The 17,992-nt window shown below is 44.5% G+C and overlaps 1 protein-coding gene across 2 annotated transcripts in view; it reads right to left on the bottom strand.

The window, feature by feature from the left end:
* ZFYVE1 (zinc finger FYVE-type containing 1) overlaps positions 1–17,992 on the bottom strand; it is a 57,463-nt gene that overhangs the window by 14,288 nt on the left and 25,183 nt on the right. For both annotated transcript variants that reach the window (XM_080808361.1, XM_080808362.1), the window contains 2 exons: positions 14,217–14,721; positions 9,168–9,382 (listed from right to left, as the gene is read on the bottom strand). In XM_080808361.1, coding sequence (XP_080664487.1) covers positions 9,168–9,382; positions 14,217–14,721 — 720 coding nt within the window. The remainder of the gene's footprint in view (positions 1–9,167; positions 9,383–14,216; positions 14,722–17,992) is intronic.

The following is a 17,992-nucleotide window of genomic DNA, read 5'->3' as shown; positions in this document are numbered from 1 at the left end:
ATGTAACAATAGAACTCTTCACAAAAAGATTCCGATGTTAGTGTGTTTTAGGTACGAGGGAAAGAGAAATTATCCTCCTTCCTTTCCAGTGTAGACGCTGCCACCTAATCCACACAGTCTTTGTCTTTCAAAATTCCAAAGCTCAGAGGCATCTGGTTGGCTCAGTCGGTAGAGCATGAACTCTTGACCTCGGGGTATGGGTTCCAGCCAATGTTAGGTGTAGAGATCACTTAAAAATGAAATCTTTAAGAAAAAAAAATCCAAACCTCACATCATTCCAGGTTTTCTTGGGCTCTCCTCCTCCTGAGGTCCCCAAGCTGTTAGAAGCAGGCAGGGACACCCCTCCACCCCTCCCTGGAGAAAGCTAGGGAAAGCATCTGAGGCAACTCTAGAAAAGGTTGCCTGGAGACCAGACGATCTTGAACTTTAGTTGTCCTGGCAACAGTATGGCCCTTTCTACTGAACTTGTAAGGTTTAGTCCCAGTCACCAAGGGCTAGCGGGGAATTTTCTGATTCAAAATGGAGACTCTTATGTAATCACTGATGCCACCTCTCCCCACAAAATAACGTTATAAATAGATACTTCCTGATGTGACAGAATTGGAAAGTCAGAGTTTCTACATTTAGAGATCAGAGCCTAAAAAAGGTATTATATAAAACCTATACAAATTCAACTATAAAATGTTTCTCTCATGTATTCAGAACTGTAAATACAGACAACAGTTAAGTGTGTGTGTGTGTATATATATATACATATATATATATAATATCAATATATAACCTTAGCAGCTCTTTAAACAGATTAACCTGCTCAGGGAGGGTATACTCTACTGATAAGGTGTCTGAGCTATTGCTCCCCTGGAACCTGAGCAACGCAGTGAGTGGTCACGAAGTGGGAGATCATCCTGCTAGAAGAGAGAGATTGGAGCCTGGACCACAACATGGCTGATTCCATGGCTGATTAGCAGAAAGCACGATTAGGTCAGCATGATCCATCAGGAAACAACTGAGCAGACCACCGGAGAAGAGGGCAGCAGAACGAGCTCTCACACACATTCTGCAAACTCTGCCCTCCTTCTCATCATCACATTTCCTATTCAATAATGAACATGGGAAGTAGCACGTGGGCTCCCTCTGAATCCAACTGTGCTCTATCAATCAGATGGAACCTCGTAAGTAAGATACCGCTCATAACTTTTTTAATGTATACTAATAGCATTAAGAATGTAGTGTTTTTTTAAAGATTTTATTTATTTGAGAGAGAGAGAGAACAGAAGTAGAGGGAGAGGGAGAAGCAGACCCCCACTGAGCAGGGAGTCCAATGAGGGGCTCAATCCCAGGACCCTGAGATCATGACCTGAGCCCAAGGCAGACACTGAACCGACCTAGCTACCCAGGCGCCCCAAGAATGTGTTATGTTTTATGTACTACAATAGAAAGATAACCAAAATGAATAAAACTTTTTTTATTAACATATAACCAAGATGCATAATTAAGTGAAAAAAAGCAAGCTGTAGAATTGTAGGAATCATATGATCCCATTTAGGGAGAAAAATATATACATCACATACATACGCTTATGTATGCACTTATGTAGGCCCAAAAATTTCTAGAAGCACACACAAGTATTAGCAATGTAGCAAAGTAGCTAAGTAGCAAAGTAGCTAATACACAAGTATTGGCAATGGCTATGACCAGGGTGGGGAGGGACCTTTTAACTTGAACCTTACACATTTCTGTACTATTGAATTGTTTATCATGAGCACATACTGCTTCTGTATTTTAAAGAATGACATTTTAAACATTAAAATAACCAAACAAATACAATTTATGGGAATACCCTTTCAAGAGGCAACTGGCAAAATGTATGAGGAACCTTTAAAGATGGCTGCGCCCTCAGGCCTTCTCAGAAGTAGAGTAACTACTGAGAAGAAATATACAGCACTGGGCTAAAAGCACAGACTTGGTAGCCAGACTAGCTGGTTCAAATTCTCCGCCACTAAGTGAGTTATAGGAGGCAAATTAATTAACTCCTCTGTGCCTCCACGTCTTTTTTTTACCCCCCCCCCCCGTCTTCACCTCGTAGAGCGGGCACGAGGATTAAGTGAATTCATTATACGTGCAGTGCCGAGCATAGTACATGGCCTACGGTAAGCACTCCATAAACATCAGTCCAAAATAGTACTAGGAGTTGTAACTGATCCTAAGGAAATAGGCAGAATGTGGACCAATCCTTTAAATATATGGAAAATAGAAGCAGGAAAAAATGAAAACCACTACTAAAACAAGGGCATAATTAACTAAATGTAAAAAACGATCCATCCATATAAACGAAAAGCAGACAACTACTTTAAAGAGGTATTTTTATAAAATATTTAATGGCGTGGGAAAAAATGCTAGGCTTCAATGTTCCATGAGAAAAGCGAAGTATGTAACTGCACATACACACACTATGACCCCAATTCTCTTTAAAATAAGTAGCAGGTGCGCCTGGGTGGCTCAGTCAGTTAAGCATCTACCTTCGACTCAGGTCATGATCCCAGGGTCCTGGGATCCAGCCCCACATCACCCTGCTGCTCCGCAGGGAGCCTGCTTCTCCCTCTCCCACTCCCCCTGCTTGTGCGCTGGCTGTGTCAAATAAATATATAAAAATCTTTTTAAAAATAAAAATAAAAATAAAAAATAATAAATAAATAAATAAAAATAAAGTAAGTAGCGAAGAATCCCTTAACACCACCATTTATCTACCCATTTTTTACATACTTAGTTTGCATTAATTTACCATTACAAAGAAAGCTGCTTTGTAATGATTCCTACTTTAAAAGTCATCACATCCTCATAAAGGTCTCCCTGTGTTCTGGTGGGAAGTTTCTCTAAGGCAAATTCTAGAAATGATATGGCTGGAATATATATTATGCATATCTTCACCTACACTAGATATTTCTGAGTGGCATTTCAAAGTGGTTGTACTGATCTGAACTTCAACTGGCCGTCTGTAAGAGCTTACATGGCTTCACATCCTTTTTGACATTTTAGCGCCAGACTTATCGACGTCTGCTCTCGTAGTGTTGGGGCTGTCATCTGCATTTCCTTGATTACTAGAGAGCTGAGATTTCTTCATTTGTGCATCACAGTTTTGATCAAACCTCTTAGGTGATTTGTCTCTCCATTTTCCCGAAAGTTTATATACTTTTTCCTGACCGTATTCCTGTATATATTATCTAAAATAAAAAGACAACCGTATAGGAAAAAAAAAAAAATCACATTTATCATAGCAGAACATAGCCCTGGCCTTCACAAAGTGTTTTTACTCAGTGAGTTCTTGAGGAATTGGACAAGGCTAAGAGACAGAGAAAGGAAAAACTGGGAGAAGCCGGAAGCCAAACACATCAGTTTGTCGCTGATAATGTATCTGTTTATGCCCATCCCCCTTCTTCTGTTCCGAAAAGAACTCAAGGCTCCTTGTAGAAATAAATAAAACAAAGGAAAGTCAAATTAAAAAAAAAAAAAAAAACCACTGAAAAAAAAAAGACAGCCTTTCTACTCTACACTGCCGTGAACTATGAAAACTTCAGTAACTGTGTCTGAACAGCTACAAAAACTCTAGTGGGTCAATCTGCCTAATGCAGACCTTACAAGTAGTTTTCTATTAAAATGATAACCAGGAAATTAACAAACTTCTGATTCAAAGAAGAGATTAAAAGCCAAGTGACAACCAAAAAGATAAAAACAAATTTTTCAAAGATGTCAGTAAGTTAGAGAACCCCACAATTCCCTGGGGAGAGCCAAAAACATGCGTTTTGAAATGAGTAACTCCATGGACAGAAGCAGCAGGTCCCACACCCCAGTCTCCGCCCCAGAGGACAGAACTAAATATAGGGTCCAGGGGAAACTCTGGGGACACCAGTTACCAAGAATCATCACAACTCCAGCTGACCAGGCTCCGTGTATTTACAGAAAACTTCATGATTCATACCACCTCATAAGCATAGTGTAACTATTTTTCTCAAAATTGCCTAACAAACTGGCCGGGAGGAGGATATCCAAGTCCCCTGAGGGTAAAATCCCTGAGCACTAATTACTGCCCACAGCACTCAGTGTCCCTGCCAATCTAATTTAAACATTAAGCTCCATTAGCTTAGAGAAAACCTAAGGAAACTCTAGAACACAGCCACTGGCCTCTTCGTTAAAATTTATACTGATCAGATTCACAGTCCTTGGTGTACCACGGTATGGCCTCAGCTTCTTTTGACGATGTCTGCCATACCGGAGTGTGATCTTCTACTGTGACTATCTTTGAGCCATTTCAAGGACATTTGCCAGAAGATCTAAGTATACCTTCACCTCAAATCTAATCAGAAGTATGTATTTCATGAATTATTCAAATACAATCACTTTTCACAATTTTTTTTCTTATTATTCTCCACCCTATTTAATGCTCATGGAACACTGACTATATGCCACATCTTTGGTTCTTCAAGTGTGCCATTCTATTTGATCCTCAGCTCAGCTTCATTAGGAACATTTTCTTATTATTCCTATTCTACAGATGAGGAAAAAGGTTTGAAGAAGGACTAGGAGGAAGGCAAAGGTTACTGTCTACCTTGTTCTCTACTGTACTTCCACACCTCAAACTCTACCCGGCACGCGGGTGTGCTCTTTTATTTGTTGAATGAATGAACCAATGAACAAATAAAGGAAGTTGACAAGACCAAGGAACTGGGATTCCGACACAAGTCTGTATGACTCCAGAACCCAAGCTTTTAACCATTGTCTTTAGTCCATCGAGGCTGCTAAAATAAGACAGCGCGGGCCGGACAGCTTCTAAAGAGAAATGTGTTTCTCACGCATCTGGAGGCTGGAAGCCCAAGATCTAGACGCCAGCAAGGTCAGGTTCTGGTGAGGGACTGCTCCCTGGTTTACAGACGGTGCCTCTGCACTGTGTCCTCACTGGGTGGACAGGGCAAGGGAGCTCTCTGGGCGTTAATCTCACTCAAAAGGGCTCCATGCTCATGACCCACCACCTCCCAAAGGCCCACTGATACCATCACATTGGGCATTACGGTTTCAACATAGGAATTTTGGCAGGACACAAACATCCAGCCTAAAGCAACCACGATGCAAAACCCACAAGCTTTGTTTAAAGGGTAACTTTTCATTTTGACAGAATTTCGAACTTGTAGAAGAGTTGCAAGAATGGTACAAGGAACTCGCATGTGCAATTTACCCAAATTCACTTATTGTGACAGGGTACCCCACTACAAACCTTCTAAAAACCCAATGGACTGAGCCAATCGGCATATGCCCAAACTCTGTTCTTGTGTGCACCAGAGCCTGCCTCATCTTATACCAAACCCCCTTCTCCTCTGCTGTCCTTCCTACCCCTCCCCACCCCAAGTCTCTATCCCCTAGTCCTCAGGGCATCCTCATATCCCTAGATCCAATCTTGCCAACATTTCCCAGCCTCTCTCCAGATCCCATATGCCCAGCACTGCCCCAAAGGCCCTGCTCCCGTCCTGTTCCTCCATCCTAAGCCTGCAGGCATGCTAACACAGCACTGTCCACAAAGCAGACTGCAAGAAGGAATTCGAGGGAATCTCTTTGAGGAATTCATTACAAAGAATGCTAAAATAGGGGCACCTGGATGGCTCAGTGGGTTAAAGCCTCTGCCTTCAGCTCAGGTCATGATTCTAGAGTCCTGGGATTGAGCCCTACATCGGGCTCACTGCTCAGCAGCGAGCGTGCTTCCTCCTCTCTCTCTGCCTGCCTCTCTGCCTACTTGTGATCTCTCTGTGTCAAATGGATAAATAAAGTCTTTAAAAAAAATTAAAAAAAAAAACGCTAAAATACATACATACATAGTAAAGATCAGAGACTGTGTCTAAGTAAAATCCCTGAAATACTAAAAATAGGCAAAACAGAAAAAAAAAAAGAGACACCAAATAAGCAAAGTACTTAAATAGAATTCCATGTTCAACTAGTGAAATGACAGAAATGCGATACATACTCACTGTATGTACACACACACACCCCTCTAACACAATCTACTTCAAGAGAATATAACCGAGAAAAATAATTCCAGGTATAGAAAGAGCTTTCATGATATTTATTTGTGGCATTATTTTTAATAGAGAAATTTTACTTATAATTTCTTGTCTGACAATTGTTATTTGGGTGTTTTTAGACAATGAAATATTGTGCAGCTATTAAAACTGTTTATAAAAATCATATAATAATATAGTAAAACACTGGGACCACCAGGTGGCTCAGTCAGTTAAGCATCCGACCCTTGGTTTCAGCTCAGATCGTGATCTCAGGGTCCTGAGCTCAAGCCCTGCACTGGGCTGCAATGGGTGTGGAGATTAAGATTCCCTCTCTCTCTTGGGGCACCTGGGTGGCTCAGTGGGTTAGGCCTCTGCCTTTGGCTCAGGTCGTGATCTCAGGGTCCTGGGATCAAGTCCCGCATCGGACTCTCTGCTGGGCGGGGAGCCTGCTTCCTCCTCTCTCTCTCTCTGCCTGCCTCTCTGCCTACTTGTGTTCTCTCTCTGTCAAATAAATAAATAAAATCTTTAAAAAAAAAAAAAAAGATTCCCTCTCTCCCTCTCCTTCTGCCCCTCCGCCACTCGCTCACTCACTCGCTCACTAAAAACAGTAACAACAATATAGTAAAATGTTTATGAAGTTTCATGGGGAAAGGATTACAAGTTTACATCTTTAATGTGATGAGCAGCGACATGTTTTGTTTTGTTCTGTTTTTTTAACACTCAGAACACGTACTATAAGAGCACATACTAAAATGTTAACGATGGCTATTTCTAGGTGGAAAGACTGTAGTTGGTCCTTGTTTTCATTTACTGTAACTCTATTGCAGTAGCCAACGTTTTCTACGCTTAACCTGTATTCCTAATGTAAGCCAGAGGATATGAATTCAGACAAACTGGATCACTGAACAACCTGCCCTAAACTTAGAATTCCTATTCCCGTAACGGGGGGGCACCTGGGTGGCTCAGTGGGTTAAAGCCTCTGCCTTCGGCTCAGGTCATGATCTCAGGGTCCTGGGATCAAGTCCTGCATCGGGCTCTCTGCTCAGCAAGGAGCCTTCCTCCTCTCTCTCTGCCTGCCTCTCTGCCTACTTGTGATCTCTGTCTGTCAAATAAATAAATAAATCAAAAAAAAAAAAAAAAAAAAGAGTTCCTATTCCCATAACGATAGTAACAACTTTGACATTCCTTTTGGGAACCCTCTTCCCAGCTTTTAATAGGCCCAGGGAATGCTCTGACCAGTGCACTGTGATAAGACATGAAGATATCGCTGAGACTACCTAGTCAATTCTCAAAAGGCAATTTCCAATAATCAGTAATACTTTTTAAGTTATACTTTTCTATTATCCATTCTGTGCCCCCCACCCACTGCTACTGTTTTAGTGATTTCTTGCCTGTTGACGGCTATCATGACACAGCAATGGCGGAGAAGCCATACTGCTATGGGAAGGAAGTGATATGACCTAGCACAGTGATCCCACTTACCCAGATACCTGTGAACCCTAAGACAAAGAAGGGGCAATGGTTTACCGCTTGAGGGCCCCAGATGGGTTATACAGCATCTGCTGTGGTTGGAGGGCTGGCAGCCCACCCAGGTGGCAGGCCCTCTGTTACACAGAACCGAGCACCAGCCACCAGGACAGGGGAAACGAAATCTGTGCAAAAGCAGGAGCTTTCTAACAGGATTTTACTAGATGATCAAAACAATATATTGACAGTGCCGCTGAGATACACAACAAAAACAATTTGCCTGATTTTAAAGGACAAAGATACGATGCTTGGAGATGCTTCCCAAAAGACGAGCCTCACATCACTGGTGTATACAACATGAATTTTAGGGGCGTGGGACACGACTTTGGTGATACAGTGAAGAACATCAAGCTCCACAGAAGAAATTACTCCTGTTTAAGTTCACTTTCAGAATTTCAGATTCTGTTAAAGAGAAAAGTCCCAACTGGGTAAGAGCATTATCTTTATCATCTCCTGAACACTTGCTCATCTCCCTTCTAAATAAAGAAAAAACAAGCTCCAGTCTCAGAACCTTCCATGAACAATAGTCCCTAGAGAGGAAATAGTATGTTATTCTATTTGTTGCGAGGCAGAAGATTCTTGCTGGTTAGAAAGAGCTCTAGAGTAACCAGCCAGGCTTTACCAGCCAGAGCTGCTACTTAGAGTAACTGTGTGTAACCAATCACTTCACCTCCCTGTGCCTCAGTGCCCTCATCTGCAAAATGAGGCTGGGAAACAGCAATTAACACATGGAGCTGGTGAAAGGATTTTTTTTTTTAAGATTTTATTTTTAGGGGCACCTGGGTGGCTCAGTGGGTTAAGCATCTACCTTTGGCTTAGGTCATGATCCTGGGTCCTGGGATTGAGCCCCGCATCAGGTTCCCTGCTCGGCAGGAAGCCTGCTTCTCCCTCTCCCACTCCTCCTGCTGTGTTCCCTCTTTCACTGTGTCTCTATCAAATAAATAAATAAAAATCTTTAAAAAAATTTTTTAAGCAATCTCTACACCCAACGTGGGGCTTGAACCTACAATCCCAAAATCAAGAGTTGAATGCTCTACCAACTGACCCAGCCAGGCACACTGCTGGTGTAAGGACTAAATGAACTAATTCATATAGAGTTCTCTGATGGTATATAATAAACACCAATTACTATCATCATGTGTCTGTTATTTTCTGTCTTGGGAAATTTCTACCTGTGATACTGATTCTCCATTTACAGTGATAACAAAAAGTTGTCCTCCTGAACAAACAAATTAATATAGATTAAAAAAAAAAAAAAGGTGAGTCCTGTTCAGGTAACTGAGCCTCAATACAAGCCAACCAGGGCTGGGCCACACCACGTGGAAATGAATGCTCTTCCTACTGTCTGAAAGCCTGGTGTTTCTCTGACTCGGGGACCTGTCACTTTTTAACTATAGCCCAAGATCCCTCTGTGCCCGTGCTCTTAGCAGGATGAGCTCTAACTCATTAGGTGTGAACTCCCCTCTGGTGCTTCCCTTCCCCACAACCTTGCTTTCCACCATTTCCAATCTCCAGCACCAACAAAAGGGGAGCTGAGTGTTCTTACCACCCACCGGTACCCCAGTGAGAAGCACTCAGGGCAGGAGCCCCACTGACCTTCAGGGCTTTGAAGATGACCCCCGGGTGCCGGGGAGAACGGGTGGTGTTGTTCTCTAGCTGCTGCTCCAAAGCCCGCCGCAGCCCAGAGAAGTCGGTGGGAGGGTTGTAAGTCCTCGTTCCCTTGTAGTGAATGGAACTGAAGGCTTCAGGGAAGCGGCCCAGCTTCCGGAACCGGTCCTGGATGAGCTTTTCTGGAACCTCTGAGGGATGATCTAGACAAAGAAACAGGTACATGAACAATGACTTTTCTTTTTTTTTTTTTTTTTGAAGATTTTATTTATTTATTTGTCAGAGAGAGTGAACACAGACAGACAGAGTGGCAGGCAGAGGCAGAAGGAGAAGCAGGCTCCCTGCCGGGCAAGGAGCCCGATGCGGGACTCGATCCCAGGACGCCAGGATCATGACCTGAACCGAAGGCAGCCGCTTAACCAACTGAGCCACCCAGGCGTCCCAACAATGACCTTTCTTTAAAAAAATAAAAAAAAATCTGTCTTGCATTATAAAAGTAATACACAGTCTGACTCTATATAAAGTACATAAACAGGCACCACTCATCTATGCTGTTAGAATTCAGGTTACCGTTAACTAGAAGGGAGCATGAGCAGGGCTTCCCCATGAAGTGGGTGCTGGCATGTCATGTCATGTTCTGCTACTGCTTTCACAGGTACATCCAGACTATAAAATTCATCACAATAATACACTTGTGATATGATGTGCACTCTTCTATATGTACACTGTACTTCAAGGGAAAGTCTTTTTTAATTTTTAATTGTAAAAAAATGCAAACAGGTCAAAGCATTAAAAAAATAGATTTCCTCTGCCGCCACCACCTCCTACCCCCCCACTAAGAAACATTTGAAATAAACAACCACTTCAAACATGCTGGTCTTCCGATGGTGAAGCTACACACAAGCTCCCAATGTATCTGAGGGTAGTTTCACCCATCTTTATGCAGAAATTTGTGGGGTGGTAGTACAAATGAATTCAATAAATACCCTGGAGAGAAATGTTAGAAGGGCTTTTTAATTTCCTTTAGTATTTTAACAACAACCACAAAATCACTCCAATTAATACTGGAGATATGGCCCTACTCAAATTTGGAAGTACAGTCACCAAAAAGAAGTGCCCAAAATTCTGTAGTTCATCCCTAAATCCATTTCCTCCTGATCGAATTTTCCTGTGGCAGTGACTTGGGTCCCAGGGTATCCCAGGATCAATCACCAAGGAGTGACTCCTCCCCAACACCGCCCAGGTACCAGCTTGGCCACCCTCCATCCCTCCCCAACATCATCTCACAGCTGGTCTCTGGACATACAATCACTGCTCCCCAGTGATTATGGGTTCTAGGTTCTTCTCATTTGTGAAACAGAGAATTCATTTGCCTACTAACTCCCACCTAGAATCCTCTGTCCAGAAAAAGAACAGGATCAAATAAAATCAGAAAGCGGGACGCCTGGATGGCTCGGTCCATTGAACGTCGGACTCTTGATTTCAGCTTAGGTCATGATCTCATCAGGGTCATGAGATCCAGCCCCACATGGAGTTCCGCCTGCTTAACATTCTCTCTCTTCCTCTCTTTGCCCCTCCTCACTGCTCACTCACTCTCCTTCTCCCAAAAACAAAGAAATTAAAATAAAATTAAACAATATAAAATCAGAAAGTCTGAAACACAAAACTCAAATTATCAATCTGCCCACAATTCTGGCACCTCCTCTCCTTCCCTGTGTAAACTGGCTGCCTTGGTTCCATCTTCAAGTTTTAAGCAGCAGCAACGGTATTCCAGAAAGAGCTCTGGATTTATGAGTTAGGAAACCTTATTTTGAACCCCAATTTTGCAACTACCTGGAAAACTTTTGGTTACATAACTCAAGCTCTCTGAGTGCAGCTTCTTCATCTGTAAAATGGGGCTACCGTTAACTGTGCTGAATAACAAGGATACAGTAAGTTAGCATTTATTTTTTTAAAAAACCATCTATCACGGTATATGGTATATAGCGCAAAAAAGGAAAAAGAAAAAGAAGAAGAAAAGAAAAAAGTTATTTATGATGGGCTCGTTATTTCAAAATTCTGAACTAGAAATTAAACCTTCCCCTTACCAAGGTTGTAAAAATCCTAAGTGGCATAAAAATGCAGATCACAGCGGGCACCTGGGTGGCTCAGTTGGTTAAGCATCTGCCTTCAGCTCAAGTCATGATCCCAGGGTCTTGGGATCGAGTCCCACAACAGACTCCCTGCTCAGGAGGGAATCTGCTTCTCCCTCTCCCTCTGCCCTCCTCCTGCCTGTGGTCTCACATGTACTCTCTGTCTCTCATTCTCTCACTCTGAAATAAATAAAATCTTGAAGAAAAAAAAAAATGTAGATCACAGAAGGCATCCTCAAGTCAGTACTTCCAACCTTCTCCCCTTACCTCAGAGTCACCTGCTACGGAGACTCTGCTGGAACATTTAGATTTCTCATCCTCCCACGAGAGCCAGGTCCTTCTGATTCTAACTCTTTAACAGGGCCCTGGTCCTTCCACTTCCCTCCTGTGTCACCGCCCCAGCTCAGCCCCCATCACTTCTGCTCTAGCACCATGGTAACTGTCCTGGCTGGTCTCCCTGCCTCCAGGCGTGCCTCCCTCCGTGGTTCAGCCTCCAACAGGCTGCTGTGCGATCTTTGGAAAATACAGATCCGATGTGTAACTCCCTGCTTAAAATCCTTCAGGGGCTTCTGTCCTATGTGAGAACTGAGTCAAGACAACCCACGATCTGACCCCCAAGTATCTCCAGCATTCCCTCCCTTACCATGCGTGCTTCAGACACAGCGAGAACCAACAAACCGGAGTGTCAAGCACTCATCCAGGCTCTAGACACAGCAGTAAGGCAGGCAAGGTTCCCGCCTTCATGAGTTCCAGTTGTAACGGAAACAAAACAAACACAAGCGAGCACACACGGGAGGACTGCGGACAGTGACAGCGGTCCTGATGCAAACGAACAGAGCCATGCAGAAAGAGTGTAAACTCAGGGGCAGAAAGGACCACTCTACGGGGGATGATCAGCCAAGGCTCCAAGGTGGGGACAGAGCAGCATAGGCAAAGGCGGCAACACAAAAAAGGCTGGCGTGTACCGGACGGGAGTGTACGCAGAGGTGGTGCGCACCAGCACGCGGTGGGGACACGCGGGGCAATGGGAGGGGAGGACGCGGGTAACAAGGGAAGGAGGTCAGAGACACAGACAGGACTCAGAGTGAGGACATCGTAATGAGTTTGTGGGGAAAGCCACGGGCAGCTTACAAGCAGGAGTCCGGCATGATCTAAACGATAAAGCGAACTTCTGAAAGGAGCACCTGGCTGCTGTTCGAGGCTTGCACGGAGGGGCTGGAAGCGAGTTCCGGAGGCGCTGGCAGGACCACCTGCGGGTTCCTGGACACAACCTGCCCCCCGCAAGCCACCAGGGGTTTGCCCCTTCCAGGGCATCCTTCCTCTCCGGCCCTATCAAGCCACATGCCTAGGTTCAAGCCCCACCTCCTCTTTCCCAGATCCCCTCAGGAGGTGTGGAGAGTCCCTCTTCTGCACTCCCACAGCTCCCGGACCCACATCCGCTCCAGAAGAAAACCCGTGCGGTCTCCCCAACAAGACAGGGAACTATTCAAGGGTGAGAATTGCTTTTCTCAGCTCTGTGCCCCTGTGCCACTTAAGAAACCTGGTTGACTGGGAACCTGGGTGGCCCAGTCTGTTAAGTGACTGTCTTCGGCTCAGGTCATGATCCCAGAGTCCCGGGATCAAGGCCCCTGCCAAGCTTCCCAGCTTAGCAGGAAGTCGGCTTCTCCCTCTCCCCCTGCTCCTCCCTCTGCTCATGCTCTCTCTCTTGCTCACTCTCTCAAATAAATAGGTAAAATCTTAAAGAAGAAAAAAAAAAGAAAGAAACTTTGTTAACTGATGTCAGACCCCCAAGGTGGCTCAATCGGTTAAGCATCTCCTTTTTTTTAATTTAAAGATTTTATTTATTTATTTGACAGACAGAGATCACAAGTAGGCAGAGAGGCAGGCGGGGTGGGGGTGGGGGACACAACAGAGAGCCCAGGGCTCGATCCCAGTATTTAACCCACTGAGCCACCCAGGCGCCCTAAGCATCTAACTCTTGATTTCAGCTCAGGTCATGATCTCAGGGTTGTGAGATCAAGGCCCATGTGGGGCTCCACACTGAGCGTGGTGCCTGCTTCAGATTCTCTCTCTCTCTCTGTCCTCCCTCCATTATCCTTAAAAAAAAAAAAAGGAAGAAACTACGTTGACTGAATGAACAGGTAAATGGCACCACTGTGTTAGGGGCTACCACTACTGTCCCCACCGGTGTCCAATCACTGTTGCTGTACTGCTCCCTCATCCTCCCTCAGGTCACGATTTTGCTTCCTACTTCTCTCAGGGAATAGAAACAGTAAGACAATTAATTACCAGCAACCATGTCCACACACTCTGCTTCCCCCCCTGTGCTTACGGAGAGACTGTCCATGCTTCTGAGGCCAACACGCCCACGTGGGCCTCACCCCAATGGTTCTGCTCTCTTCTAGCCACCTTGTTCCCTTCCCTTTGCACCAGTACACAACCATCTACAATACCTCACAGCTTCCATTTAAAGAAGGGGGGGAAAAAAACCCTTTGAAATCCCGCATCAGCCTCTAGCCATCATTTCATTTGTCTGCTTCCCTTTATAATACAACTCTTTCAAAGACTGGAATATACACAAAACCTTCATTCTTCTCCTGTTCTCTCTTGAACCTATCCTCATCAGGCTTCCATGCCCACCACCCCTGGGAAACAGGTCTTCTCCGGATCACCAAGGATCTCCATACTGCCTAAGCCAGTCATTAATCCTCGATCCTCAATCCCCATCTTGACCGGATTTTAACACTGTTGCTCACCCCACCCTTCTTCAAACACTCCCTCAGGTCTTTCCCGGGCAGAAATTTTGCTGGGCCATCCCCCTCCTCCACCAAGTTACTACTGCAGCCCAAGGGCTGCCTCCTTGTACCCAGAAAGGTCAATCCGTGACAGTCCCCTGTCTACTCACCAGAGCCCAGCAGCTGAGTGTGCACAGTCTCATGGAAAATGATAACAGCAGGGCCCAGGGTGGACAAGGGGACATCCAGCCCACAGCGGGCAGTGGTAGCCTTGAGCTCCTTGGTGAAGTGCTTCAGGTAAGCTTCTGAGGCGTCCCCAAGGAACTTGAAGAGGTCATTATGCAGCCGGTCTGCGTGAGTTCGATAGATGACGAGGTCTGAGATGGCCAGGACCTTAAGCAGCAGCCGGGTTCTCTGGCTGAGATTCACTGTCGCCCCCAAGAGCCCTTCTGTGTCTATCACTGCTACTTTGTGGACCGGGTCATAGGCCGCCCACACCCCCACGGTGCAGGACTCCTGGGCAGGCGAAGTTTTAAAGACTTCACGGCCATAAAAGAAAGTGTGGTTGAGAGTATGAGACTTTCCATCACCAGTATTTCCAAAAATGGAAACCACCTTCAAATGCTGATCGGGTTTACAGTCCAATTTCCTAATAAAGTCCTCTTCATTCGTTACCTTCAAAAAAAAAAAAAAAAGAAGAAGAAGAAGAAGAAAAGAAAAGACAGAAATATAAACTGCATTAACAGTTAGAAAACTTACAAGAAAACTTCCCAAGGTCAAGATCCTTGACTGAACTGTCAAGGTGGCCAAGGAAAGAAGCTCCAGGATGTAGGCTCCCACCCAGCCTAACCCCCAGCAAACAGCTAAGAGGAACTTGCAAAGCTTTAGGCAGTACAATTTAGTGCTCATGAAAGAGCTACAACTGTAAAACGCTTAGAATATGACACAGAAGGGGCACCTGAGTGGCTCAGTTGGTTAAGCAACTGCCTTTGGCTCAGGTCATTATCCCAGAGTCCTGGGATCCAGCCCCACACTGGGCTCCCTGATTGGCAGGGAAGCTGCTTCTCCCTCTGCTGCTGCTTCCCCCCACCCCCCACCCCCGCCACTTGTGCGCATGCGCGCGCTCTCTCTCTCTCACTCTTGTTCTATCTCAAATAAATAATCTTTTTTTAAAAAGTTGACACAGGCATGGGGCACCTGGGTGGCTCGGTCAGTTAATCTGCCTTCAGCTCAGGTCATGATCTCAGGGTCCTGGGATGGAGTCCCACATCAGGCTGTCTGCTCAGTGAGGAGTCTCCTCTTCCTCCCTCTGGCCCTTCCCCCCATCATGTACGCTCTCTCACTCTCAAATAAATCAATAAAATCTTAAAAAAAAAAAAAGAATAAAAAAAAGAACGAAGAAAAAAACAATACAGGAGCAAATCTATGTGACCTTGGACTAGGCAATCGCTTCTCAGATATGACACCAAAAGCAATACAACAAAAGAAACAGACAAAACAGACTTTGCCAAAATTAAAAACTTGTATTCTGCAAAAGATACCATCAGGACAGTGAGAAGAAAGCCCAAAGAATGGGAGAAAATATTTGCAAATCATTTATCTGATAAGGGACTAGTACTCCAGAGTATGTAAAGAACTCTTTTTAACTCTACAAGGAAAAAAAAAAAAACCCAGCCATTAAATATTAAGCCAAAAATTTGAATAAACGTTTTCCCAAAGATTTACAAATGCTCAATTAGCACATGAAAAAACACTCACCACCACAGTCATTCAGGAAATGTGAACGAAAACCACAATGAGGTCTCACTTCACACCCACTAGAATGGGTAGGACCAAAAGGATCACAACAACAACAAAGATCTTCACATAGCTGTAGGGGGCGCCTGGCTGGCTCAGTCCGTGGAGCACGCGACTCCTGATCTCAGGGCTGTGGGATGGAGCCCTGAGCTGGATGTAGAGATTACTTAAATAATAAGCTTTAAAAAAAAATAAATAGGATGGGGCGCCTCCGTGGCTCAGTGGATTAAAGCCTCTGCCTTTGGCTCAGGTCATGATCCCAGGGTCCTGGGATCGAGCCCCAAATGGGGCTCTCTGCTCAGGAGGAAGCCTGCTTCCTCCTCTTTCTCTGCCTGCCTGTCTGTCTACTTGTGATCTGTCTGTCAAATAAATAAATGAATAAATAAAATCTTCAAAAAATAAAATTAAATTAAAAAATAATAAAAAATAAATACGAGCTCCTGGATAAGTTCAGTCAGTTAAGCATCTGCCTATGGCTCAGGTCATCCCTGGGGCTGAGCCTGTGGCACACTCCTTGCTCAGCGGGGAGTCTGCTTCTCCCTCCCCCTTCACCCTCCCCCAGGCTTGTGCTCACACCCGCTCCCTGGAGCTCTCTCTAAAAAATAAAATAAAATCTTTAAAAATAAATAAATAATAAAAAGACTAAAAAAAATTTTTTTTTCATGATAATGACAAATGTTAGCAAGAGTATGGAGAAACTGCCATGATCACACACTCCTGAGAATATATACAACAGCACAGCCAGTCTGGGAAACAGTATGGCAGCTTCTCAAAAAGTTAAACACGGAGTTACCATGTATCTCAGTTTAATTCCCCTCCTAGGTATATATCGAAGACAACTGAAAACGTGCCCACACAAAATGTGAACACAAATGTTCATGGCAGCGAGATCCCTAAGAGCCCAAAGGTGGAAACGACCCACATGTGCTTTAAATGATGAACAGATAAACAAAACGTGCGTCCATACAATGGAGTATTATTCGATCGTAAAAAGGAATGAAGCGCTGATGGATGGATGCTACAACACGAATGAACCTTGAAAACATCACGTGAAGTGAAAGAAACCAGACACAAAATACTGCAAATTCTAGGATTCCATGTATGTGAATTATACATGACAGGCCGATTCAGTGACAGAAAGTACATGAGGAGCTGCCAATGGCTGGGGGAAGGACCAACTAGGGAGTGACTGCTAATGGGCATACGGTTTCTATCCGGGTTGATACAAATGTTCTAAAATTAGTGCTACGGGTTGCACAACTTTATGAATATACTAAAAACACTGAATTATCCACTCTTAAAGGGTAAAATATATGGTATATGAATTACATCTCAATAAAGCTGTTACTAAAAAATGGGGGTGTGGGGGGAACCTGGTGGTGCAGTCAGTTAAGCATCTGACTCTTGATCTGGGCTCAGGTCATGATCTCAGGGTCATAAGACGGAGCCCTGTATCAGGCTCTGCACTCAACACGGGAGTCTGGTTGAGATTCTCTCCCTCTGCCTCCAACCTCTTCCCCCACTAGCACGCACTCTCTCTGCAAATAAATAAAATCTTAAAAAAAAAAAAAAAAAAGGCTCTCTTGGGTCTTCACTTCTAAGATGACCAAGAAGGAATAACAGTCATTCATGCCAAAAAGGGCCACGGCCACAGGCAGCCTACTTGCTGCACCATTTGTGCCTGGTGCATACCCAAGAACAGGGCCATTAAGAAGTTCATTATCTGGAACACAGTAGAGGCCACTACCATCAGGACATTTCCAAAGCAAGTGTCTTCAATGCCTTTGTGCTTCCCAAGCGGTGTGTGAAACACACATCCACGCGGCGAGGTAGTCCGGAATCGCTCTCATGAAGCATCGTCGGACCAAACACCCCCACCCCGATTGAGGGTGCTGCCCCACGTCCTCCTACCAAAACCCATGTAAGGATTAAGTCCTTAAGGACTGAAGAAAGACTGTTCTCTGGGGAAAAAAAATAAAATGGAGATTATACTAAAAAATGCACTGGTCAAACTTCATTCATCGATAATGCCTCTATTTACAGTTAAAAGAATGCTGCAATTCTTTGAAAAGTCAGGTCAGGCGGGAAGAGAACTGGTACCAGTGAGATCCCGAACTGGACCCCCAGAAAGATGCTCAGGGCCCCTATC

Source organism: Martes martes, assembly GCF_963455335.1.
Source record: "Martes martes genome assembly, chromosome: 7".
Taxonomy (NCBI): Eukaryota; Metazoa; Chordata; class Mammalia; order Carnivora; family Mustelidae; genus Martes; species Martes martes.
Note: the sequence above shows the minus strand (reverse complement) of the source record. Positions and strands in the feature narration are given on the sequence as shown.